The 27217-nt window shown below is 48.5% G+C and overlaps 2 protein-coding genes across 4 annotated transcripts in view; both read left to right on the top strand.

Annotated features, from left to right (window-relative positions):
* SLC25A1 (solute carrier family 25 member 1) overlaps nt 1-13007 on the top strand; it is a 66654-nt gene extending 53647 nt beyond the window's left edge. The window contains exons 7-9 of one of the 2 annotated variants that reach the window (XM_084819557.1): nt 1546-1661; nt 4259-4332; nt 7558-13006. In XM_084819557.1, the coding sequence (XP_084675683.1) occupies nt 1546-1661; nt 4259-4332; nt 7558-7672 (305 nt within the window). In that variant the 3' untranslated portion in view covers nt 7673-13006. Of the gene's footprint in view, nt 1-1545; nt 1662-4258; nt 4333-7557 lie in introns of both variants that reach the window. The other variant, XM_084819558.1, reaches the window with a different exon arrangement.
* A 30-nt stretch (nt 13008-13037) lies between these two features.
* LOC146336116 (somatomedin-B and thrombospondin type-1 domain-containing protein-like) overlaps nt 13038-27217 on the top strand; it is a 31946-nt gene continuing 17766 nt past the window's right edge. For both annotated transcript variants that reach the window (XM_084819561.1, XM_084819563.1), the window contains exons 1-2: nt 13038-16192; nt 25765-25947. In XM_084819561.1, coding sequence (XP_084675687.1) covers nt 15934-16192; nt 25765-25947 — 442 coding nt within the window. In that variant the 5' untranslated portion in view covers nt 13038-15933. The remainder of the gene's footprint in view (nt 16193-25764; nt 25948-27217) is intronic.

The following is a 27217-nucleotide window of genomic DNA, read 5'->3' on the forward strand; positions in this document are numbered from 1 at the left end:
GGTTTGTTAACCACGAACAACCCAGGAAGATAACTTGTATAGGTTATTGTTGGGTTGTGAATTCTGGGTTATTTTAGTTATGGGTTGATGTTACATGTGAACCCAGAACCATGGATAGTTCATGGGCTGTTTCACCAGTCTACAGAGGTGGCAGGCAAGACTGGTAAACAAAAAACCTGGCTGCTTTACATGCCAGTACTACAGTGCTGCAAAGGCACTGGGATATAGGGAGGGAATGGACGAAGGAGAAGGGAGTCAAACAACCCAGGAATTGAACAAACAACTGAGCTTTGTGCGATCATCTGGCAGACAAATCACAGATAAACTGGATAAGGCTACAACTCATACTCTGGTTGTTGTTATGTGCGAACGAGGTATTAACGATGCTTTGTAGCTGAACCACTACGGGGTGCTGTTCATCCAGTTTCCTCCTCACTATTGCACAGTGAATAGTCATGAGCGCAAGACCCTTCCTCCCAATAAACTATGCTCACTAATTCCTCTGTTTTTTAATTTTTAACTTCACTTTAGGCAGAAGTGCTGTTTTAACATGAAATAAGTTAATGACTCCCTAAGCTCAAACACAAAACAAAAGCTCAGTGTTAACAAGAGCAGAACTTTGAATGCAGGAAAAACTCAACACTTCTACTTGGCTCTTGAGTCTATTGATGGCTCTTTCTACCTTCTGATAATGCTTCTCCTTGTTAGTTTCTCCCATGGTTTTGCATCATTTCCTCTGCATCAGCAGTTGTAGGTGACTGAGACAGGATCAGAGGAGAGGAGAGGAGAGTTCCAACTTTGTATGAGACGGGATTTATACCAACAGCTAGGTCTTGAGAACGACAGTGTGGTGTAGTGGTTACTTGGACTGGCCCTAGTTCAAATCCATGTTGAACCACAAAGTTTACTGGTTAGGCTTGGCCGCCCACCATTTTGCAGCCTCACCTACCCTTGCAAGGTTGTTGAGAGGATTAAACATGAGGGTGGTGACCGTGTATTCTCCCCTGAGGCCTTTGGAGGAACAGCAAGATTAAATATGTAATAAATAAACAGAGAGCAAAAAGTTGATGCAGGAAGGGCAGTTGGAAGTGGAGTTGAACACTCAATCTGCTAAATTTTCGTCATAAGCCGAGACTCGAAAGATCTGTCGGAGAGGAGCCAAGGTGGGGTTTCGAAGGATGGGTTAAATGTTGTAGGCTGGGAAATTTTCTGCTGTTATATTAATCTTTTCATAAAATGCATTGTCCCATAACCTTAATTTAGTAACATAATAAATAAGCACAATGCAAGTCAAATTGGGCGGCTGGAATGGATACAGTACTAGGCAAATCTAAAATCAAATATGTAGTTAACTTTTTTCAGGCTGATACCTTATGTCAGGGATAGGGAACCTCCAACCCATGGATTTTATCTGGCCTGCAGAGGTTCCTCATCCAGGCCACAGGGGCCCGCTCCCTGATATCATCCAACTTGTCCCATCCGATCCCTGACAGCCTGCTTTCTGTTTGTTTGTTTGTCCTCATGCGCTGCCACTTATTCTTCAAGGGGACAACCCAAATAAAGTCATAAACCCGCTCGTCACAGGGGTATTTGGGGCTATTGCGGGGGCAGCCAGTGTCTTTGGAAACACCCCGTTGGATGTCGTGAAGACCAGGATGCAGGTAGGCCAAATCACCTATGTGGCTCTCAGGATGAGGGTAGGGGTAATGTTCCCTACCAGCCTCCTCTTTAAAGGGTGGGACGGGGGCATTGCTTTGGGTTAGAGCTGTGTTCCGCTTCGTGGAATTCGCGATTGTGCAAGACAATCCAGAGGCGCTGAACTCGGAGGCCTGTATGTACTCACTCTAGTCTAGAAGGCCAAATTCCAGATCACGTGAGCCACATTTTGGTAGGCACATGCCAGTTGTCCACAGTCTAGTGCTCCACAGCCGAAATATCTCATAAACTAGGGGGGTCTGGCAAAATTAATTGCTGACGGATGTTGCGATGGCTTTTTAAAGACGGGCTAGGCCAGCTTTCCCCCAACCACCTGCCCTCCAGCTGTGTTTGGCTACAACTCCCATGCATGCTGGCTGGGGATGATTTGGGAAGGGCTGTAGCTCAGTGGTAGAGCCCCTGCTTTGCATGCAGGAGGTCCCAGGCTCGATTCCCACCATCTCTAGGTAGGGTTGGGGGAAACAAATGGTGAAGTTCCCCTTTATTTAATATAAATGAAACAGATTACTCACTCGTAGGCCCGAAGAACAAGAGGCTGTTTACTGAGGAACAGGCTAAGACTGAACTAAATAGGAAAACAAAAGTAATCACAAGCTAAAGGGGTGGAGTCTAAACTCCAACCCATTATAACTGGAGAAAATATTTCATAGAATTGTAGAATAGTAGGGTTGGATAAGACCATCGAGTCCAACCCCCTGCCCATTGCAGGAATCGAAGACATTGGTGTGCTATGTCTAGTTTGGCCCTAAACTCCGTGATTAGGAAGATTCTCAGTTTTGTATAATCTTGCATTTCCTAGATCTGGTGGCATTTTATTAAAATTAAAGGGCAGCATCCAGTGCTGTCCACATGCTAGCGGAACACATCGAAACACTGTTCATAACACTATACAGAAAATGGCTCAATGAGCACAACGGGAAAAATACTGCAGACACTTTATTAAAATACAGACTACTTTCCCTTAGTTCTTGTTCTTCATTATTCTACATACTATTAATTATCCTAATAATAGTGTGTTTCTTCAATAAATAACTGCCTTATAATGGAAATATCCATGAAATCCATCTTTCTATTTAGTTTCCACAAACTCTTGAGATCAGTCATGAAGTTGCTTCTAATCAAGTTCATGAGTTAATTTTAAATTAAAACAATGTACAATGGGACACGTTTTCCTTTTTAAGATACTGTTTTCTAAAACTCCAGTTCTGTGCAACAATTGTGATATCATAACTTTATTTACCTTGGTCTTTTCCCCAATAACATTTCTCTGAAGCTCTGCTATCTTCCTGTTTAAATGACATAGTATTTCCTTCTCCTTAAGAAGTTCAGCTGTTTCAGATTTCTGCTCCCCATCCAATAGGGCACATTTCATATCCGTCCCCTTTTAACTGTAGAGTTTCCAGTTGGGTTGGACTCAGTGGTCTTATAGGCCCCTTCCAACCCTACTATTCTTTGACTCTACACAAATCCTGCCTGAAACCCTGGAGAGCCACCACCAGTCAGTGTTAACTGCAGTGGGCTAGATGGACCCATGGTCTGACTCAGTATAAGGCGGCTTCCTATGTTCCTGTGATGGGAATAGTCCAACATATCTGGGGGGTTGGGGAAAGCTGGGTTATATAAATGAACAGGGGATAGGGTTGCCAATTGAATAGAACCTTCATAACCAGGGGCAGTCTTTGCCTGATTTACCAGGTGCTGAGGACAAAGGATGGTGGTCCTGTTTCTTCGAGCGCGACCTTCAGTAGAAGTTGCACTGTGGAGTGCTCCTGTTCAGGGGTTCAGACAACCAGGCAGCCATGCCCTTTCCAGGGATACTCCATTCCATTCCCCCTTCCCCTTGGTTTTCTGTTCCCGCCCCCTAAGAGACACTCTGCATTCCGTGCTCACTGAGCATGCTCAGTCCTCGTTTGTTTTCCCCTTTAGTTTTTTTTCCTCCCAAAGTTTCTGTACTTCTGCAAACCTTTGAGGTTTCCCCAAGCTGGCTGATACCTCCATCTTGTGCTTGGAGGCTATTGTGTCGTCTACATAAGGATCCATGCGTAGAAAATGAGTTTGCCATTAGTATGGAGCAGGGGTGGGCCCTTCAGATGTGGATGGACGTCAGCTCCAATCAGTCTCAGGCAGCATGGCCAATGGTCAGGGATGCTGGGAGTCGTGGTCCAACGACATCTCAGTGGGCCACAGGTTCCCCCCACCCCTGGTATACAGGATGCTTCCCAGGGGCATCTTGCTGCCCACTGTTGGAGGCAGAATACTTGGCTAGATCGACCTTGTGGTCTGATCTAGCAAGGTGTCTTTTTCATGAACTTTACACAAAGAGAGAGGGAGAGATGAGAGATCCGATCACGGAGCTCTGTCATCTTTCTAGTTTGGCCCTGAGGCTGAAATAAAACAGGTCTGACAAGGTGAGCATGCTGGAAACAGGCTGTGGAGCTGCAAAAAAAACCCCCTATGAGCGGGCACTTGGTATTTAATCTCTTTCTGGAGATGTTCCTAAATCCAAATGGCTGATCTTCTCTTTTTCTCCCTTTCCTTGTAGGGTCTTGAGGCGCACAAGTACAAGAGCACCTGGGACTGTGCCTATCAGATAATGAAATACGAAGGGCCGCTTGCGTAAGTCCTGCGTGTTCTTTGGTTTCTTGGAGAGGAGCTTTGGAAGATGGGGGCTGGGGGGGATGAGCCTTAGTTGCGCAGGATTGGGTGGTGTAAAGCAGGGGTGAAGAAACTTTTTTGGTCTAGCCCCCCCGCCTGGTCTGGATGGTCTGGACGACATCAGGGGGCAAGGTCCATTCTGTGTTGTCGAGGAAAGAGCTCCACCCCCTGATGTCATTGGGTCCCTGGTCAAAGCACCGGGTGGAGTGCCTGCAGCCAATGCCCCAGTCAGAGAGTCTGCCTCACTCCGCTTGGGCTTTCCCCAGTAGGCTCCCCGGCTGAGGCGACAGCAGGAGAGCACTCCCCCAGCCAGCGCCTTGGTCGAGGAGCCGGCTTTGCTCCGCCTTTACAATCCCGGTGTTTGTGGGGGCAGTGGGATTCAGCTAAGGCACAGGTCAGATGACAACCATTCTGGAATAAACCAAATATAAATAAAAACACCGAATTAGCTTTTGGATGTCAGTGAGTAGCAGCGTTCACTGAATAGCAGACGTAGCTGTGCAAGCCAAATCAGACACACAACTCAGAACTTAACCCACAGTCTGTCACAGCGTTACTGTTGTCAGCAGTGGTGTAGTGGAGCCAGGGCTCGCAGGGACGGCTCTTTTTTTTAATTTGCAGGACGCTGACGACATCTCCCCCCACCCCCCTTGGAATTCCTTGTTCCCTCTGAGCTAAGTTGCAATCCTCTCAGTAGCTGGGGGGAAATGGATTTTCCCAAGAACAATATATTGCTCCCTGTTCTCATGCACAGTACTTTGTGGGTGTCTTGGTCTTGAATGGGGAATTAAAACCCGTGTGTGTTACAAAAAACCTGCTCCTGGTGGGGATAAAACTGCTGGAACTGGTTTGTGGATATGGATCAATACAGCTGCCTGCATTTTTAGACTCTCCTTGTGGGCGTGGCTATGGAGACTGTTACAGCTGCACGTCAAAATTTACCACTACAGTACTGGTTGTCAGGACAGTGACCATCGCTTTAATAGCTCCTTGGACTGTTGCTACTGGTCCAAAGCACTGAATCCCTCTCTCTGGCTGAGGGCTGCTCTCTCTGCCCCTTCCTTTTTCTTCATGCTTGGCTTCTCCACTCCGTTGCTTTCCCTTGTCTTTTCCTCCTCAGCGTTCTTCTCTTCCACCGCCCTCCTTGGCCTTCTCTGCAACTCCTTCCACTGCCCCCTTCTGCCGACCCCTCAGTCTCTTTTATTTCACCGTTCCATGGCCCCCTCCACATTCACACAACTCACATTCCACATTAGGAGCTAGCGTTCCAGTAGCAGGGCACGAGGTGGCGGTGGGCTGACCCATATACCAAAGGGTGGGCTGTATCAGCCAGAGTAGGTTCTTGCAGGTAAACCTTGGAGTGATTTTATCCCAGCTGAACCAGTGGAGGCACGGTCGCCTTTAAAGGAGGTAGCTAAGAATTTACCTAGTGATGAGGGCAGTGTGGCTGAACCACTGAGGAAACCCAGTCTCAGAAGTACCCAGGGTCACGGCCAGGCAGTCAACATCAAGAGGACACTGGCACAGTGATCAGGAGAAATATCGAAATAAGGTGGCATGTCTGCATGAAATCAATGTTCTGACTGGAAGTAGCTGCAGGCATGTTGTGTCATCGTCTGTATGGTAATTTTACGGACTAATTTGTGAACTTTAAATGTGGTCTTCCGTGATGCTTCTGCCTCGGGTTCTACCTTCTCCAGCTTTCACCTGATGAGACTGAGAAGAAAACCCTCTCAGGACGTCTGCCTCTGCTGGGTCAGTTGTCCTCACTGACACACACACAGCTTCAGCCCCTTTTTCTCTCTGGCTTAAAGAGACACCCAGTATGCCTAATTGGTTCCCTCTACCCAATACAGGAGAAGTAACAAGGGAATATGTTTTCTAATGGTACCACAATAAGAAATGTCCCAACTTGTGGGATTTTGTAGTTAAAAACAAACAAATAATTTTTTTATTTAATATAAGAGTTATATATTATTATTAATCAATCTATGCTTGGTCCTAACCTTCTCTACCCCTTCTAAATCCTAATCCGAAAACACCACTCACTAGATGTAGCTTCCTCAATCCCTAAGGCCCTATCTTACCTGGGTCACATTTAACAATGCAAACACATACGTTAATATAACAGGCATACGTTGCGTCCTCCTTTTAATGCAAGGGTGGGCAATTTGTGGCCCTCCAGATGTTTTGGCCTACAACTCCCATGATCCCTCACCCTTGGCTACGTGGGCTAGGGCTGCTGGGAGTTGTGGCCTTCCAGATGTTTTGCACTACAAGTTGCCTGCTCCTGTTTTAATGAATGGATTGTAGGACTGGCCACAGGACCCTCTGTCTCTTTTTACGACCTCCATGTTGTTGTCAGGAATTAGGCTCCTGCATGGCTCTTACAGGAAGAGGAGCTGCATGTGAGCATTGGCACCTTTGTGCCCACAGCATGTTTCTGGATCAGGAAGATCAGGTTTGAGGGGCCCTGAGCAAAGTGCCCCATTGGGAGGTCCCCTTCTACATAGCTGGCGGCAGCGCCAGGGAGCTAGGGACGGGAGCCGCCATTTTAATTTCTCACAGTGCCCCTGATATGGCATCACCCTGGGGCATTGTGGGAAATATTAAAGTGGTAGTACCCAGATGCTTTTTCAAAGGGGGTACAGCCATGGGGCAGGTTTCAGCAGTGGGCCCTGTGGAGCCTAGGGTGCCATGTGCTAAGGCCAGGTCTGAGGGAGATCGTGAGAGAGGTCCATTTTTGACTGTCCCCCAAGGCTACATCTGGCTTGCTTGGACTCTGTGAAATGCCATCTCACCCAAGGCTGGCGTCAAGGGTAGGCATGGTTGGGCACCTGTCAAGACCCCACAAACAAGAGCCTGCTGGAGTTGCTCCTCCTGTTCGCCATTGCAACCTGCTCTTCCTCCTGTCTCTCACTCTGGCCCAGACAACAGTGGAGTGAGAAGGAGGAGCAGTACATGCCACATCCTACTTGTTCCTTGGCTCTCTGCCTGGCAAGCAAGCAAGCAAGTGGCAGCAATGACGAGAAAGAGGTTGAGGAGCAACAGCAGTTGGTGACAATGGCAGGGAGAAGGTAGACTCACTGAGAGAGGGGACTCATTGAGGGTGTCTTACCCAAGGTTCCTCCTATACCTGCAGCCAGCACTGCTCTCACCCCTTTCCTCTTCCGCCCTCTTGTGTAGGTTTTACAAGGGCACTATCCCCCGCCTGGGTCGGGTCTGCTTGGATGTGGCCATCGTGTTCATCATCTATGACGAAGTGGTCAAGGCACTCAACAAGGTGTGGAAAACGGACTGAGCGCTTGTGACAGGCGGCAGTGGCAACACCTCCCCACCCGCCAGGCAACAGCTAGGAAAAGGGCGTGACTGACCATAGAAGGCATTCTAGGGGGTGGTTCCCCCTCCCCACTCTGCTGCTTAGGGTGCCAGGAGTTTTGGCCTCCACGTGAGCGAACGGGACACGGATCAAGTCCCCTGGCCTGCTGTTTCCCTATCGAGCTTCGTGACATTTATTTATCGGAATGAACTGTGGAGAATTTCTTTTTAAATTATTGATTGTGTGATAACATGGCCAGGGGGAAGTTTGGGCAGGGAGGGAGATGGAGTGGCAGAGCAATTTATTCATGTGCCATTTCAGGTAGGCTGTTTTCTGCCGACTTTGGGGGTCGGGTGGGGGTCCCATGAAGGAGAAAAGGAACGAACATGCACGCACTGCTAGACCAGTTCAAGCCAGTTTTTCCCTTTTAGAAAACAAATTCATGTTGTGGTTGTTTCTGCTGGTGTTATTTCTGCCTGATGCCTCTTCCACCAAAGGTCATTGTAAGGAACCAGAATTGGAGTGTTACCTAGGAAGAACTCCCCAGTGTTTGCCAGAAAGTAAGTGTGTGTGTGTGTGTGTGTGTGTGTGTGCTGTGTGCACGCGCGCTTCCACCTATTCCACGCAGTGAATCAGCCAAAGAGGCCCAGGGAATTGTTGATTTACTCACAAATGGATCCGACCCCCTAAAAAACCTCAAAGAGGGTGAAGCGTCAGATCTACGGATCTTTAGTGGCCTTCGATCCTACCCTGGCATTGGCACTCCTCCAGAACAATTGCTGCAGGCAGAGAGAACGCTCAGAGATGATGACCAAAAAATTAATTAGAATACATTCCATGAGTCAACCTCCAGCCATTTTCTCTCAGCAGCTTCCAGCAATTTGTGAGCCAGAAGCTGGTGTCATAAACTTTTGGTCCAGACAGGGATCGGACCATTGCATTGGGGGGTTTGCTGTTGTGCTGGCTCATGAACAAGTGAGGGGTTCTCAATCTGTAGAAGCTCCTGTCCTTACCATAAGTGCTGGGGGAGCCATTGCCTGGAGATGGGGCCAGCTTCAGGTGTGTGTGTGTGTGGGGGGGGCTTCTGCCCACAAGTTGAGCCTCCTGGCTCGGCTGGTTGAGCAAGTGGCAATCGACAGCCACCGTGCAGAAACGGGCCAAGTGAGAGAACAGCCGCTACTCCAGTTGCAAGGAGCAGCAATTGCTGCTCTTTCTGCCCTGACCCTTCAGGGCAGATGCCAAGGGGAGGGGCAGATGCCAGCCTATCTGGAAATGGCATTGTTACCTCCCCCCCTTGTTCTACACTTTTCCCTGTGTCCGCATCCCAAAGACTTGTCACAGCTGGCATTTTTGTACATGTGCAACAAATGTCATGACAGTTGGGGAACCCTCTTCCCGGCACCTGTGAAGAAGATCCTCTGTGCCCGTTGGAATTTTCCCGCCGAGTTGGACAGACTCTCTGCCCCCCCCCCGCCGCCCCGCTCCACAATATGAACTCATTCCATAGAATTCTCTTGTTTACATTTTAAAAAAGGAGGGAAAAATAGTCCTTAAGAAACAGACAAAATGGCCAAGCGATTCCCCCCTTTCAACCCTGCTTCTTGGTGTACGCCAGACAAAAAAGGGACCCTTCTGTTAAAGAGTTCCTCCTTTTCAAACAGTCTTTCATCTCCTTCTCCTTGGACATGTCCCCTTTTCCTTCTTGCGGTTTGAGGGCCATAATGAATCCCTAGATAAGGCTGAAACTTGGCAAAGATAACACTGACTTATTCATGCTTGTACTGTATTGTGAGGGGACCGTAACCCTGTCTTCTTTTTTTGCCCAGGTGCCAAGAGAACTCACATGACAATTCCATTACAGATTTGTGCCAAATTTTGTATGTCTTTGTCTCTTTCGGTACTTGCGTTGCTCCCTTTCCCCTTCTCCCACCCCCCGTGTTTGTAAGCTACAGGCTGCTTGTGAACTAAATGCAGCCCTGTTGTTGACTGAGGGAGCAGCCGATGGAGAAAGCCAAGGCAGATCCATTCTTCCACCCCCCGCATTTTAAGGTACCCTGGCAAATTGAATAAAATTATGTGCTTGATCTTAGGAAGCTAGACTATGTGAAACGTTCGGAACAAGACTTAAGTGTTGCGTATCCAACCAAACATGTATGACAGGGGTGGACAACTTTGGGTGGACTGGGGGCCGATTTCTAGGCCCGGGGCTCAGGTCACCCCCCCGCCCCCAGCAGGCTGAATTCCTGCTGTCACTGCCGAATTCAGTGGCACGGTGCCAAAATAAATTGGCAGTTTGCCGCCAAAATAAATTGGCAGTTTGCCGCCAAAATTCAGCAGCTAACCACTCCAGAACCTTAGAAAAGCCGAAACTAGCTAGAAAACAAGCTAATCTGGGCCTCTCTAAGGCTCTCTAGTGGCAAACCACCGATTTTTCTTTACTGCCCTGCTGCTGAGGCCTGCAGGAGAGGTCAGGGGGCCACAGGTGTTACTCACCCTGATGTACGAGCACATCGGCTACAAGCAGTAGGTCTTATTTATTGTATTCTTTCACAAAAATTGAGATCCTCAGCTGTGTCCCTGCAACATTTCTTTCCTCCTGCCCGCCCCCCCGCCCCCTGCATCCAGTTGTGGTGATGAGTGTACTTTACTGTTGCAGGGTGCACCGAGAGCAGGTGACTGAACTAAGCCCCAGCTTCTTTCCTTGTGCTGATGATGGTGTGGCAACCTAAGGCAGACATATTGGGGGGGGGGGTTGTTGTTGCTCATTACAAATTAAGTGTTTCTTATATTGCCCTCACTTGCGTCGAATGTTTTTTTGTTTTTTTTTTAATGTCTCACTGTGTACGCACTGGCAGCCCGACGCTAGAATGACTCTGGAATTTCCAAACTTTCCAGCCAAGACGCCAACAATAAAAACCAAAGTTGCCTGTTTAATAAAGTCACTTTGCCATTTTGTTTTATTTTGGGTCCTTCAAACTGCCTTCTTCCATCGCCCCACCGAAGCTATTCCTAACCCTGCATGGATGGATTGCTGGGAGGGGAGGCCTGTGCCTCATTGCTGCTCTCAACACACAAGCGCTGTTCTCTGATTCATCACAGCCTTCTACCTAACAACTCGCCTCGTCTCCGTAGGTGACAAGGAATTCCATGCAGGCGAGTGAGTGAGCCTGTTGGAGGAAGGATAGATAGGTCCATCCAGTGCCAGCTGCAGGTTTTTGATGACCTCTGGGCAAGACACCGTCCATGGGCCCCCTCCCTCAGTCCGTCTACCTTCTCACCACCGTTGTCACCAGCTGCTATTGCTCCTCATCCGCTTCCTAATCATTGCTACCACTTGCTTGGCAGGCAGAGAGCCAGTGAGCACGGAGGCCGTGGCATCTGCTGCTGCTCCTTTTCGCCATCTCCCTTGTCTGGGCCAGAGCAAGAGGCGGGTGAACAAGCAGTTTGCAAAGTTGGGGAGGAGGAGCAACTTCAGGGGGCTTTTGTCTGTGGCCCCCTGCTGAAGTGTGGGCCCTCGGCAGGTGCCCTACCATGCCTACCCTTTGGGCCGGCCGTGCACTGTACACCGCAAACCCAGGCCAAATACATAGTGCAGGCAAAATGCCCCCCTCCCTAATTCCCCGGGATAACTCCCCACCACCCCCAGCATATCTTGTTTCTTTTTGCCGCGTGGCTGGGCACATTTCAAAACAAAAGTGCTGGGTCACAGGTGCCCCCATTTTATGTTCTCAGTCTAGCTTAGGAGCTCACGTGGGGCCCGGAGGCATTCTTGGAAATAAAGACTGCTCTGGAGACGGGCGCTTCAGTTTGTTTTAAGTAATAAGTTAATAATTATTAAAGTATTAAAATTATTTGTATTAATAATTTAATATAAAAATAATAATGGAAAAATCTAGAGTGCAGAGAGCTGGACAGGAACACAGGCTCCATGTCGGGGACCCCATAATTGGACATTGAGGGGAAAAGACCTAGGGATTTTGCTATGTGTAATACAAGACTAAAACTTGTATTAACCTTGACTAGCCATGCTGCCTAAAGGTTGAACTTTTAAGTTCAGGGGCAGCATGGCCGGGAATCCCAGTTATGGGGGTGGGGGCATGGACACTAGAGGGCGTGTGCCTTTTTGTGAGCTTCCTTGAAAAATCTGGGGAAAGGATGCTTTTTTTGGTAATTTAAACAGAAAGACAAACCAGCTCACTTTACTCAGGAAGGCTGACCAGGTGAGCTGGTTGCCTATTCAATCTGCAGTTCAGGTGTGTTGGACTGCAATGCCCATCATTCCCAGCAGCCAGCATGGGACTCGTGGGAGGTGCAGTCCAACACATCTGGAGGGAACCAAGTTAGGAAGACTGAAATAGAGGATGCCTTCAAATACAGGCAGCGTTGCAGCTAGCTCATTTTAGACCCTGGACTTATTTATGTATTGATTTATTTACAATATTTATATACCGCTCCATATCTAGAACAGATTTTGGAGCAGTGAACATGCATAAGAGAAAAAAAGTAAAAGGATAAAAAGATAACATCAGATTAAAATTAATTTTAATTAATTTTAATTAATTAAAATTAAAATTAATTAAATTTTAAAAATTAAAATATTAATTAATAAAATTAATTAATTACAATTAATTAAATTTTTAAAAACAGAATGCCCCCCAAACCCATGACTGGTCAATTAAGGAATGCCTCCTAGTACAGTGCTGTTTTCAGGAGGTGCCGGAAACAGCACAGTGTTGGTGTGTGCTTGACCTCCAGGGGCAGGGAATTCCAAGGAATGGGCCCCTTCCCTCCGTGAGCCTACCTTCTCACGGCCGTTGTCGCCAGCTGCTATTGCTCCTCATCCTCTTCCTAATCATTGCTACTGCTTGCTTGGCAGAGAGCCAGTGAGCACGGAGGCCGTGGCATCTGCTGCTGCTCCTTTTCGCCATCTCCCTTGTCTGGGCCAGAGCAAGAGGCGGGTGAACAAGCAGGTTGCAATGTTGGGGAGGAGGAGCAACTTCAGGGGGCTTTTGTCAGTGGCCCCCTGCTGAAATGTGGGCCCTCGGCCGGTGCCCTACCATGCCTACCCTTGGGAGCACCAGATATATCGGTATGCTTTTTTGTTGTTGTACTGCTGTTTTGTTAGCTGCCTTGGGCACTTGTGGAAAAGCTGCATATAAATTAGATGATGATGGCTCTTCTCCTGGTGGACTCCAATCAGGCCATAGGTCAGTGTGGAGCCACCAGGAGCATGCTTTTATGGGGACCCCCTTTAGACGGCCATGTGTATTGCTCCAGTTGTGAAGCTTTCCTTCTTTGACTGCCACTCTATACTTTAAAACCACTTGATCTCGTCTGATCTCGAAAGCTAAGCAGGGTCAGCCCTGGTTAGTACTTGGATGGGAGACCGCCTGGGAATCAGGCTTCCTGCACTGAGCAGGGGGTTGGACTCCATGGTCTTGCAGGCCCCTTCCAGCCCTATGATACTATATTCCTGATATGTTAGAACCACCACAACAAAACTATTTGCCGATCCTGATTTCTTTTAAAAAATTAGAATACAGAGTATTTGCAACTTTGCATTTTGAACTCGTTGAAATCAGCACCATCACGACGATGGGAATAAAGTGGAGTCTGTTTCTGCACCAGCTGCTTTCCGAGTGTTGGTTTGGGCCTGCCCTGGGCTGCAGGGTCCTGTACTTTAGCCCCCAACTGTAGCCCTAGCTGCACCACTGTATAGAGGCCTGTCATCTGACAGCCCTTCAAATAGCCCTCTGTAAAGCAGGACCTGTGGCCGCCCTACTGCCAATCATTTCAGCCCTGTTCTTGACTCGAATGGTGTTGCCTGAGTTCTCAATGTCATGTCACACGAGGAATGGAATATGCAAGGATTCCAAAGTTCTGACTACAATGGGAGCCTCTTAACCCACTCACCCTGACAAAGAAAACCTGCTGATTAAGCAGCTGGTTGACTGGCCGGCTGGAACCTCAGCCTAGAGGCAAGCTTTCTGCCGGGAGAGCTGCGGAGCAGCTTGATTTGAGAGATGTAAAAAACAGCATGTGCACACCAAAGACAATCTAGTTGTGATCTGCTCCTAGAACAAAGCTATGTTGTTTCTTTTGTTACTTATTCTACATTGGATATGCCACCAATGAGTCAACTCCCCTGCAAGGGAAGGTTACAACAGCTGGGGTTTCTCTTGGGGAAAAAAAGGTGAGAAAGGAGAGACATGATGGAGGTGTACAAAATTATGCATGGTGTGGGGAAAGTGGATAGGGAGACATTTTTCTCCGTCACAGAATAGTAGCGCCTGCGGCCATCCCATGAAGCTGATTGGTGAGAGATTCAGGACAGAGAAAAGGAAGGACTTCTTTGCACGGCACATAGATGGACTATGGAATTCACTACCACAAGACATAGCAACGGCCACCAATTTGGATGGCTATAAAAGGGGTTAGACAGATTCCTGGATGAGAAGACTATCAATGGCTATTAGTCCTGATGGCTATGTGCTGCCTCCAGTACCAGAAGCAGTGAATCTATGTACACCAGTTGCTGGGAAACGTGGGTGGGAGGGTGCTGTTCTGCTCGTGTCCTGCTCGTGGGTTCCTGGTCGACAGCTGGTTGGCCACTGTTTGAACAGAATGCTGGATTAGATGGACCTTGGTCTGATCTAGCAGGGCTCTTCTTATGGCCTTATGCTCTTAATCATTTGTGCCCAGTATGTCTTCCCTAACTGAGCTGGCGTAGCATAGTGGCAGATGGCCAAGCCTCCCTCCCTCTCTCCCTCCCTCCCTCTCTCTCAATCTCTCTCTCTCTCTCTCTCTCTCTCTCTCGTTTTAATGCAAATTCTATCAGCTAGGGGCGCTGATGAATCAGCACAGGCATAGAGAGGGAATGTAACCTTTTCCTCCCCTGCTGTGGTCCTGTGAATAATCCTGCCTCTGAAGCCGGTATTTGCTGGAGGCGGCGGTATTTTTATATTTCAAATATTTTAATACTCCCATTTCAAGGCAATTTACAAGGTAATGGCACCGCGGGTTGGCGGGGAGGGGTATCCTTCCAATGAAAATAGCATCTTGAGAGGAGAGATTTTTCTCACAAGAGAAAAGGGTTGCCCCCCCCCCCTTTCCTGCTTTGATCCTATTATCAGCACCAGCTCCCTGTAGCTGATGCAATTTGCATTTTTTAAAACTTGCATGAAGAACATCCTGTGCAGTTTGGCCTGAAGAGAGAGAGGGAGAGAGCGTGTGGAGAATATCAGAAGGAAGATGCTTAAGGAAAATGGTGCATTTTCCTGGAAAGGATTTTGCAGAAAAGGCTATTTGGATTGGTTGGTTGGTTTCTTTGCTCTTATGTTTTCAGAGCAGACATGCAAAAGCAAACAATCACAACCACAATGCCAATAAGAGGAGTTTGAGAGAGAGCTCTATTCCAGTGAGGCAGCTGTGTGAGTCTGCTACAGCAAAATTTTTAAAGGGGTCGTGTGGTACCTTAGGATGAACAGATTCATCATGGCACAAACATTTGTGGACTTCTAGAGCTCACTTCCTCAAATGCATGATACACAGTTGTCAGATATGCGCGCACGCGCTCTCTGTTCAATACACTATGAGGAACTTTTTCATTAAAAAAATTTCCTTAGGTTTGGAGAGAAGTGAAAGCAGAGGACCTCTGGCTTTAAGACCCAGGAGGAACCTTTAGACCAGAACTGAAAGGAGGGTGGTGGTGCGGGGGACACAACTTTTTAAAACATCCAGCCAATCCCCTTGGGTTCTCCTGGCACTTTATGCCAGTAGATGTTGTTTCGTGTATAAAAAGACAGTCCAGTTAGAAGCTGAGTTGAACAGTGACAGCTTTCGCTGCCATCGGTCTCGGAAAGGGAAAAGACAGGGGATTGTCTCTGAAGCAGCAGCAATTTCTGGAGCAAACCAAATGCCACTGCTCAGTCACCGATGATTGTTTGCCAACCTTGGCCTCCTAAAGAGGCATCTTCCTTTCCTGTTGCATGCTGTCAGCTGGGTAGGTGAGAGGGCTGAGGTATTCATCCAGTCACTTCTGCCCCGGGATGTCATGTTACTCTAATACTTTGCCGAAGGGCCAGCTTCCTCTGTGGAGGGCTTGGCTTCAGTGTCGGAGCAAGAGCGCATGAAATCAGGCAAATTGTTTTTCAAGAACCATTGGATTTGAAGGCTGTCCGGTCCAGCTCCCTAGGCAAAGGTCACCTGGACCTAGCGATTCCCTGACAGTCACTTTTGTAAGGATGCGGGCCAAAGTGAAGGCCACAAGGGATGTGCACATTGGCGTGGGGTACTGGCTGGCCTGCTGCACATGGCTTTTGGCAACTGGCCTCCTTCATCGTGCCGAGGGTGGATGCGGCAACCGGGAGGCCCATAAATGCTGCCCGGGTCGGAATAACGATTGCTCTGACTTCTCTTGGAGAACTCCGTGTTACTGCGACGCCTACTGTGAGAAAACAGGCGACTGCTGCGAAGATTATCATGCTGTCTGTCAGATATCAGGTGAGTTGCCACACTGTGTGGCAAGGGGGTGACCACAGTGACACCTTGGGGGCTTTGTAGTGTAACACAGGCAGTGGCACAGTTAGGTCATTTTAGACTCTGGGCTTCATAGGGGGCTTCTTCTCAGGACTTAATGGTCTTCTGAGTATGGTATGCGTGTTGCTTCACATACTCCAGTTATGTGAGGGTTAGCCAGCCCTGCTGTGCTTATTTATTTAAAAAAATTCTTGGCTGCCTTTCAGGGCAGAAGCCCTCCCAAGGCAGCTTAAAGTAATAAAATACAAAAAAAACAGTTAAAATATTAAAAGCGATAAAACACAAAACACAATAAAGTAGCAATAAAAACAACCATAAAAGCTGACAATAAAACCAGCAACAACCACAGTCGTATGACGAGAAGGCCACGGTAAAATAATATGTTTTCAAGGCCTTCTTAAAAGCCTGAAATGACCTCCGTGGCAACTTGTTCCACAGGTGTGGGGCCACTGTGGAGAAGGCCCTCTGGTCGTTCAGTAGGGGGCCTTGACTTTGGCCCCAAATTCTGGCCATGATGGCACCAACAGACAAAGGAAAGCTACCCTTTCCTACTGGAAGACATGAATGCAGAGCAGGTTTCCAGACAGGGAATAGCCCACACATGTCGGGGCCGACCTTTTAAAGCCCTTCACAGCTTGGGATGAGGGTGATGGATGGGTTGCATCATGGTAAAGCACCCCCTAAACAAGTTTAAAAATCCAGCCCTCAGACAATCCAATCTTTGTGCTGAGAAAAAGAAAAGAATCCTTCCTGTGTCTGTTATAAAATTCACATCATTGTGAATGGCCGGGCCAGGCCAGTGGGGAGGGGGACATGCATCCTGTGTGGTGCCTGTTACCCACCCCTGCTGTACACATTTACCTGGGAATAGCCCCCATGGAACTGAATGGGGCTTACTTCTGAGTAGAAATGCACAGGAAACCACAATCAGTTTGGGAATCCCAGAGGACCAGATTGGGGCCTGAGGTAGCCTGGATTTGGCCCCCAGGACGGAGGCTCTTCACACCTGTTGTATGTGATTAAGTGCACCTAATGCTGTGGGGAGAAGGATTTTAATGAACCTTCTCCCTGCTATGCTAGCTTTCTATGTACAGGGAGTTGTTTTGAATGGAGGAGTATTCAGCCATGTGACAACCCGCCCATGTCTAAAATGGGGGGAGGGGGAGAATTCAGAAAAAAATTGTCCCTGCCCCCCATTTTTTCCCTGGTTCTTCCCCCCACTCCACATTTTCTGTGTTTTTTTCCCCCCAGGCCTTCACATCTCTACTTATATTGTCCTCTGTTTTGCTGATGCATTTCCTTTTTCTTGGTGATCCAAAGTGTTTCCCCTACCTTCCAAGGAGAAAGCAGAGAAGGTGTGCAGAGATAACTGCTCCTTTCCTTTGCTCCTTTCACTTCTCACTACTTCTGAGAGCGCGGGTTAGTAGGAAGCAAGAGGGAGGAGAAGGAGCAGTGGGGTCCCCTTTACACTGTGGGCCTTGGCAAATGGCTGAAAATGTTATCTGCTGGCGCCAGCCCTGCTGGAAAACAAGGCAGCCACCACTAAAAGTTGGCATCTTCCACTGGTGGATTCTGCAATTGCTTCAAAATGTGGCAGCTAAGCTGCAAACTGGTGCACAGTTATCGGGACCATATTACACCTCTCTTGAAAGACCTGCGGTGGTTGCCACTCGCTTTTCAGGCTCAACTGGTTCTACCATTTAAAGCCCTAAACAGCTTAGAACCTGACCATCTAAGGGACTGCCCGTCTCGTTATGAACCTGTCTGGTTGTTAAGTTCTGCAGGAGAGGCTGTCTTCCGGACACCATTACCTGCAGAGGCCCACTGGTCAGGCACACATGAAATATGTGTCAGGAGCCCCCTAGCCGCCTCTTACAGTCCCCTCCAATAGCCAACTCAGGACACAGACGACAAGGATTCTTTCCAAGGCTTTATTCCTTTACAACTTTATGACTCTTACAGATACAAGCGACTACGCAAGGAACTGCACTGGGGTAGATAGCAGAGTAGCCTAAGCTCCAGGTAAGGCAGTAGGTCCCCGTTTGAAGGAGAATTCTGGGAAGACTCTGAACTTATGGGCTAGGGAGAGATCCTCCCTCTTTCCCTTGGGTCCTCGGGACGTGACCATTGTTTGCGCGCCAAGCGAGCGGAGCGCCTCCTTTCGGCACCCTCCATCTGTCGTCGCTCCCTGCATCTGCGCCAAGCGTCCAGCAAGCCCCCCTCTAGCCTTCTCTCATTGCCAGGGTCACTATCTATCCCAGGAATGCTGGCAGGAAGAATCTCTGCCAGCTGCTGTGCTTGTGAGAGATGAGCGAGCCCCTCTCCCACGGATTGCTGTTCCTCCTCAGAATCAGAACTGCTCTGGGGCTCTATTGGCTCAGTTTCCACCCTGACATCACGTTTCTCCTCTGTCCAGGGCTGGCGTCAAGGGTAGGCATGGGCGGGCACCTGCTGAGGATCCACACCCCAGCAGGGGCCCACTAACAAGAGCCCCCTGGAGTTGCTCCTCCTCTTCACCACCGCAACCTGCTTATCCATCTGCCTCTTGCTCTGGCCCAGGCAACGGTGGTGGTGGTGAGAAGCCGCAGTAGATGCCACTGCCTACTTGCTTACTGGCCCTCTGCTTAACAAGCAAGTGAGTGGTGGCAATGATGAGAAAGAGGATGAGGGGCAAAAGCAGCTGGTGACAATGGCAGCGAGAAGGTAGACTCACTGAGGGAGGGGGTCCATTGAGGCGACCTTGCCCAAGGGTCCCCCAATACCCAAGCTGGCCCTAGCCCATTGTCCTGCTGAACACCACTCAGCCAAGTCATGGTTGGATATAGAACCATCTCTCCAAGTGGAGTTCTCTGGGAAGGGAATTTCACAAGAGTAATAGCTAAATCGAACCTCCAGCAAGAAAATAGACTCACAGGGGGAGGGGGCCCGTTGAGGGTGCTTTGCCCAGGGGCCCTCAGAAACCTGAGGCCAGCACTGTTCTGTATAGAGCAGGTTCCTATGAGAATCCCTCTTGCCATCCCATCCTTTCTGTTCCCATGAACAGCTGTTGTAAAGAAGCATGTCGGTTGGTGCTGGTTGTGGGGAGCTGTGAGAACAGCACCAATAAGCCATCCACAATTGCCTAAATATTTCACTTGGAGGGCTAACTGAGGATACTTCCACAGAGATTAGGCCAGTCACAGCCCAGCTCAAGGACCGAGCAATGGCATCTGCCCATGAATAAAAGAGTCAAGAAGCCGGAAACCATGGAACAGCACCTTGTTGGTTTAAAAACAGTTTCATGATCAAAAGCATTAGCAAATTCAGCTGGGAGCAACTGAACTGAGTATTGCCTGCTTTTGTTTGATGCCTAAAATCCAAGGCCAGCTTCACGTTTCTCTCTCTCTCTCTCTCTCTCTCTGTGTGTGTGTGTGTGTGTGTGTGAGGGGGGGTGTCAAAGTGCCCCGTCCCCATGAGTTTACCTAGTGACAATGGAAAGCAGCAGCAGATGCCACCATTTAAATCCCCCACAATTCTCTGGAGTGATGCAACTTCAGGGGCATTGTGGGTAATCAAAATGGTAGTTGGCTCACAGACCCAGCCCACTGGTGCAGGAAGGCCAGGATCAGCAGTGGGGCACTACCAAGGTGCTGGGACTAGGGTGGCCAGGTGTCCTCTTTTATAAGGAACAGTCCTCTGTTTGAAGGTGTCCTCTGTTTGAAGAACTGCCTGGTCCAATTCCAGTTTAAAGATAAAGGACCTTTAGAAATGTTGCCTGTCCACAGTAAGCAGCACCTGGACGGCAGCCCGAGCAGGCAGGCCACACAAGTCACCTGGCCACAGTTTTCTGCACTATGGTGAGATGTATTGAATTTCTATTTACATTGTAATAATGATTGCTAAATTGGTGTCTACACATACAAATTAGCATATGCCAATTATATGCAACACCCCCCCTTCTTTGGTGATGCATTCCCAATTTTTGGGGTGATGCATAGCTATAAGCATAGAGGCAGTGGAGGAAAATCTTCGCCAGCATGGAATAGGATTAGAGACTTGGGCGGTGACCCTCAGGGTGAGAATGAGGCATTGCAAACCTGCTTCTACTCTACTCTGTGAAACATCAAAGCTGGTGTCCTCAGTTAGCTCTCCAAGTGAAATATTTAGGCAAGCTTCCAAGCCAAGTTCCATTGCCAATATGGTGAGGTGGGTATTGTTTAATCTCCTGGAAACGATAAAGCCAGTTCAGCGGTTTCACCCTCTCTTTGACAGTGCCTTGTTTACAACAGGGTGTGTGTGTGTGTGTGTGTGTGGTGTGGTGTGGTGTGGTGTGGTGTGGTGTGTGTGATGGCACTGTGTATGAAAATAAGACATTTTGACTCCAAACCCAAGTGATTTGACAAACGGAGTTGGGTACTGGCTTCAGAGTGCTGGGTTGCCTGGAGTTCCTTGGCACAAAGGAAAGCCATGTGTGTTGAGAGGTTGAGAGCAGTTGTGGGTCTCTCTAGCCAAAGCAAATAAGCTCTGAGGTCTGATGAGCTGTGCATGAACAGACTGTTGGACAGGACTGTGGGAGAAAGGGAGAGTGGAGGAATCAGCTGGATGCTGGGAGAAGAAAAGACAGGGGGCCCTTGGTGCTGTGAGGCAGAAGAGAAGAATCCACCATGGGAAATTTGACTATGACAGGAAACACACATTGACTGGGATTGCACAACACGCTAACCCACACTCAGTGGATGAGTGTATGTTGTTGTTGAACTGTGGGTTGTTTGTTGAACTATGGGTTAATGTGTTATCTGAACCCCGGACATATTCTGCAGGGTGGCTTGTTAATCATGCCATATGGCTTATTTTTTCTTGAACAAGCCACCTTCAGAATGCATCATTTGTTGTTGGGTTATTCAGGGTGGTTAATGAGCCACACTGCATGGTTAACAAGCCACCCTACAGAAAATGTCCTGGGTTCAGACAAGACGCTAAGCCATGATTCAACAAACAACCTGTCAGGAGCGCCCTAGATGCCTCTTACAGTCCACTCCAATAGCCAACTCAAGACACTGACAAAAGGATTCTTTTCAAGGCTTTAATCCTTTTACAACTTAATGACTCTTTCAGATGCTAATCACCAGTGACTAAGCAAGGAACAGCACTAGGGAAAGATAGCAGAGTAGCCTATGCTTCCAGGTTAGGCAGTTGGTCCCCGTTTGAAGGAGAATCATGGGAAGACCCTGAACTTATGGGCTAGGGAGAGATCCTCCCTCTTTCCCTTGGGTCCTCAGGACACAACCGTTGCTTGCGCGCCAAACGAGTGCTATGCCTCCTTTCCGTGCCCTCCATCTGTCGTCGCTCCCTGCGTTGGCGTTGACCATCCAGCAAGCCCCCCTCCAGCACTCTCTCGCTGCCAGGGTCACTATCTATCCCAGGAATGCTGGGAGGAGGAATCTGTGCCAGCTGCTGTGCCTGTGAGAGATGAGCGAGCTCCTGTCCCACGGATTGCTGTTCCTCCTCAGAATCAGAACTGCTCTGGGGTTCTATCAGCTCAGTTTCCACCCTGACACAACCCACGGTTCAACAACAACCCACATTCAACCAGTGAGTGTGGGTTGAGAATTGGGATTCTCAAGTGTTGAAACTGGTCATTGCTCCCTCTGGGACACACACGGATTTCTATTAGCCCATTGTCATCCAGTGGAGGCACCAGAAAATGAAATATACTGGGGAAGACAGAGAGGGGGCAAAGTGGGGTTTTTTTTTAGGGGGGAGGGGAAACTTTGTCCCTCATTTGGTTATACCTGATCCCTTAATGGAGCATTGACCTGATCCTTCAGTGAAGCACTTTTGTTCCATAGGCAGTTTATCTCCGAATTACCAGCTGGTGAGGCAAAGACAATGCGCCTTCTGGAAGCACCTGGTTGACACTGGTGTACTGGAGCCAGGGTTTGCAGGGATGCAGCCTGACACTTTTTTTTTATTAGCAGTGATCTCCAAGCTTGGGCTAGGGGACAAATGAGATCAGGTGGGCGTGGCCACACCCACTAATGGTAGCAGCATAGCCATGCCTATGGCCCTTGGAGGGCTGGATGGGTGGTCCTCTGCTCCCCTGGCATAAGTGGTCAACCTGTCTCCCCATGCTCAGACATCATGCATTCAATGTGAGTAGTGATGTACATGCGTAGAGCTGATCAGGCCAGGAGCCCCCATTGGTGTGACGGAGCGTCACGTGCATACATCGTTATATGTGTAGACCTCTTCATGTGCCAGCTGAATGCGTGGACATGGCCGCTGAGAACGTCAGGGGCGGGGTTAGGCCGGATGGTCCAACGATCCCCCCTTGCGTTCTTTCATTGCATAGGGGACATGTTGTCTGAGCCCCCGTAAACTAACATTAGTAAACACTTCTCCTTCGCAGACTTCATTTCTTCTCACGATTGCGCACAGTGCTGGCTCAGATTTTCGAGGGCCCTTGCGCAAGGCACCCTCAACAGGCTACCTCCCTCAGTGAGTCTACCTTCTCACCCCCATTGTCCCAGCTGCTATTACCCCTCATCCTCTTTCTCATCATTGCTACCACTTGCTTGCATGGCAGGCAGACAGCCAGTGAGCAAACAGGCAGTGACATCTCCTGGTCCTCCTTCCCACCAGCACTCTCATCTGGGCCAGAACGAGAGGCAGGGGAACAAGAAGACTGAAATGGTGAAGAAGAGGAGCAACTCCAGGGGGCTCTTGTCAGTGGGCCCCTGCTGGGTTGTGGGCCCTGGGCAGGTGCCTGCCCATGCCTACTCTTGACGCAGTGCTCAGCTCTTGCTCAGGTTTTTGAGGACCCTAGGGCAAGACTGGCTGAACTTCGTCAGATTCTCCCTGCCCCTTCCTGGCTTCCCCTTTCCCCTAGTGTGCAAATTTTTTACCATTGAGAGTTTTCAAGCAGTTAAAAGAAAGCTAGCAGATCTTATTACATGGCCTTCAGGAAGTGATCACTCCAGTGTCAGTGAGCTCAAAAGGCTGATGAAAGAACCAAGCACCTAATCCTTCTCAGCCCCACAGAAACACGTCCTTGTTATCTTTGACTTGACCCAACATGGCAGCCGCTGGCGATTGTAGGCAAGTTTCTCCTTGAACCAGGGACAATAGGCATCTCGAAGGATGAGGAAGCCTATTCCCAGCCTGGTAAAAGAGAAGCAGATGCTGCCAGCCACATCTGGAATTTCTCACGAATGATGTATTAAGACTGATGACTAAAAATAGCATAATTTGGCAGTGGCGTTTTATGTTTAGGTTGGCCTGTGTGAAGACAATAGAAAACTCAGTTCTGATTAAAATATTATGAGAAGAAAAGGAACAAAGTCTAAAGAAGTTATATATATTAGCCTTCCCCTGTCAAGGTTGGATCGCAGCCCAGAGAGCCCCAAAGCAGTTCTGATTCTGAGGAAGAGATAGAAACCATGGGAGAGGAATAGCGCTGTTCAGAGGCGCTGCTGGAGGGAGAGTCCCTCCCTGCTCACATTCCTGAGAGTGGTAGCGACCCTGGCAGGCAGGGAGAGGGACAACTGGAGCTTCGGGACGCTAGGCACCGGGACAAGCGGGAGATGGAGGGCGCCGAGAGGAGGTGCTCAGCCTGCTTGGCGCGACGTCAACAACTGCGCCCTGATGCCCCACGGGAAAGGGGTGGACTTTCGACTCCTAACCCTTAGGTTCAGAGGCTTCCTGCCTTTTCCCTTCAAATGGACACCAATGGAGTCACTAAGGCTAGAAACCCCGGGTAGGCAGCTCTCTTAAGTTTCCCTCATTAGGCTCAGGCAATTAGCATCTGTAAGCATCATTAGGTTGAAAGGAAATAAAGCCTTGGGAAAGAGCCCTATCGTCTGCGTGTTGATTTTGGCTACTTGAGGATTTCAGAAGGCAGCAAGGGCACTCCTGACATCCCCAACCTAGTGCCCCCCAGATGTGTTGGATCCAGCCTATGCTGGATGGGGATGATGGGACTTATAGTTAACACATCTGGATGGTAGCAGGATACTCCCAGCTCTCTTTCCATATATACATATATCTGTCAACATTTTCTTAGTCAGAGGGAAACTTGATGATGTGTTTCCTCTTTTGAGATGATGCAGAAGTGGCAACTGAGGCATGGCACATAGAAATTATTTTATCTGCAAACTGCAATGCAAATTGATCACCATGGGCCTTCAAGGGTTCCAACCATTGACTCATTGGGTGTGTACCAAGTTGGCCATTGATCACCCAAAGAGCTCCATGGACTGACGCTTTGCAGATGCAATGGTGGTACAGAAATTAGCTCCCCACAGTCAATATTGCCTCCAAAGAGTAGATCCTAAAATGGGCTCTTCTCTGTGGAATGGGATATTGTTATTTTGCTTTAGTTCTGCTTTGTATGTAAGCTGCCTTGGGAGGGCATTGAGATATATTTTAAATATGAATGAAGAAATAACTGGTCAGCCCTGGATTGGGATCTGTACTGAAAGAGATGGGATTTCTATTTTGCATTGTAGAGTGTTTTGACAAGAGACTGGGGGAAGGGAAGTGTGGTTCGGAGGGGGGAGAACCTAGGGGTTGGCAACCGTCCCCCCCCCCCCCCGTGGGATGTGGGATTTTGAAGCAGGCAAACCAGACAGTCAAGTGGGAGGCCCTGAGAAGAAAGCTGGATGCAGTGAGTCAGAAGGATGGGCAAGTTAACATGTTTTGCCAATGGAGACAGGCAGCTTATTAATTGACGGGGCTCCATGGGGCTGTTTGGCCACCCTTAAATCGTCAGGATTCCAAGCACTGTTTCTTTGAGCGATGCCCATCAGACTTAGAAATGAGCCATGAACTGAGCGGGCCGTGGATGGAGGGAGGGAAAGGCCTCCATGCCTTTGTTACAGAGAAGGCCTGGAATTTCCACGTCAACTTCTGCTACATAATTGATCTCGTTTTCCTCTTCTCCCCCTTTCCCACCCTTTTAATTCTTCCGCATGCCATCTCTCTTCCTCTGTCTGCTGTCATTCATCTACACCTCGTCAAAATTATTTATTATTTATTACATTTTTATACCGCCCCATAGCTGAAGCTCTCCAGGCAGTTTACAGAAGTTAAAACATTAAAATACAATATAAAAAGTTTCAAAGCTATTTACATAAAAGCACACAGACACTATACACAAACAGCATATAGCTAAAAACAACTTTGAACAGCAAGTCGTAAGTAAAGACACATCCGGGACCGATTGAAACTTATCATGTGCTGCCAAATGCGTGGGAAAAGAGAGAGGTCTTAACCTGGTGCTGAAAAGATAACAATGTTGGAGCCAGGACCTCATCGGGGAGCTCGTTCCACAGATGGGGGGGCCACCACTGAGAAGGCCCTCTCCCTCATTGCTGCCTTCCGAGCCTCTCTTGGAGGAGGCATCCGGAGGAGGACCTTAGATGCCGAATGTAGTGTACGGGTAGGTTCCTTTGTTATGTCTTGGAGGGATTGGATCTTCTTCGGTGGTCCCACCACTCCCTGATCTGTTTCTACCCCGTGTCCTTCTGCCCTCATCATTTTTACCTCATTTCTAACAGCTGTCGATTGCGTGGTTGGCCCCTGGGGACCCTGGAGCAAATGTGGTTCTTTGTGTGGCACGGGCAGCAAAGACCGGGTGCGTCAGGTCACCGTACCCCCTCGAAACAGAGGAACCCCCTGTCCGGATCTCAAGCAGAGGAGAGGGTGCCTCGGGGATCACCCTGTTTGTGAGACAGCCAAAGGTAATGCAGAGAAGAAGTGCAGTTTAGAAAGCACGTCTCAGATTTGCATCTTTCAGTCTGAATAGCAGAGCCATAGGCCTAATTCAGAGGAAAAGCATCACCCACGAAGAGGACAACAGTTTGCAGAAAATTTGAATATGCGAATTTACACGTATAGCTGCAGATTTAGACATTATTATAATTTAAATAGAAATAGAGTGCAACTCACCAGAGTGTGGAAGACTTCGTCTGCTGGCCAGGTGTTATTGATGGGCAACTGCAAGGCTCAGCTCTGCCTTCTGATGGTTCTTTATATCGGCCTTGCAGTGGAAAGTCCTTCAAATAGAGGACACCTTCAAAACAGCAGATAGTCCCCTGGCAAGCCTTGAAATAAAAGACTCTCCTGTGTAAAAAAGGACACAAGACAACCTTACATCCAGATGGGTTGGACTACAGCCTCCATCATCCCTGACCATTGGCCATGCTGGTTGGGGGTGATGAGGGTTGTAGTCCAACACTTCCGGATGGTGCCAGGCAGTGTTTCCAGGACCAGCTCTACTATTAGGCAGAGTGAGGGCCAAAACAGACCTTACTTTAAACGTGTGTCTAGCAGCTATGTCTAATTTTCATTTTTACTTTAAAGTAAGTGCAGGGCCCCCGAGCCAGTTCTTCAAAGCCCCCTCCCCATTCTCCCATGCTAGGGTCCCAATCTGGATTGGGGCTCCTGTGTTACTATAGAGTAAGAATGAAACGAAGCCTCAGGTTGGTACACCCTCTTCATTCTCCTCCCCCTCCCCCTCTGTGGGCAAGAGTAAAAATGTCCACTTTCACTTTAGAACACTGGTGGGCAATCTGTGGCCCTCCAGATGTTTTGGCTTACAACTCCCATGAGCCCTAGCCAGCATAGCCAATGGTGAGGCATGATTTGGCCAAAACATCTGGAGGACCACAAGTTGCCTGTCCCTGTTGTAGAACAAATCACACAGTTTGTGCAGACAGTTGAACAAATTCCGAGAACGCTCTAACTAAAGCTTGTTAAAACAAACCACGATCAAGCTGTGGTTGCATATCCTGGTTTGTGTACTAACTTTATTAGCTTGAACAGCAATCCTTATGCCTCATTCTTGTGTCCAGTGTACCCCCCCCCCCCCGCCATCATGAATCTATTTGCTGCTGTTAACAATTATTCGGGGGATTTAGAAATCACTGTATTTCATCGCATAAAGCCAATGTTATGTTATGAATGATACATGATGCTTTGTGAAGGATTAGAATAGAAACAATACATATT

Source organism: Heloderma suspectum, chromosome 13 (assembly GCF_057233095.1).
Source record: "Heloderma suspectum isolate Gila_16-S chromosome 13, 16-S_ref, whole genome shotgun sequence".
Lineage (NCBI taxonomy): Eukaryota > Metazoa > Chordata > Lepidosauria > Squamata > Helodermatidae > Heloderma > Heloderma suspectum.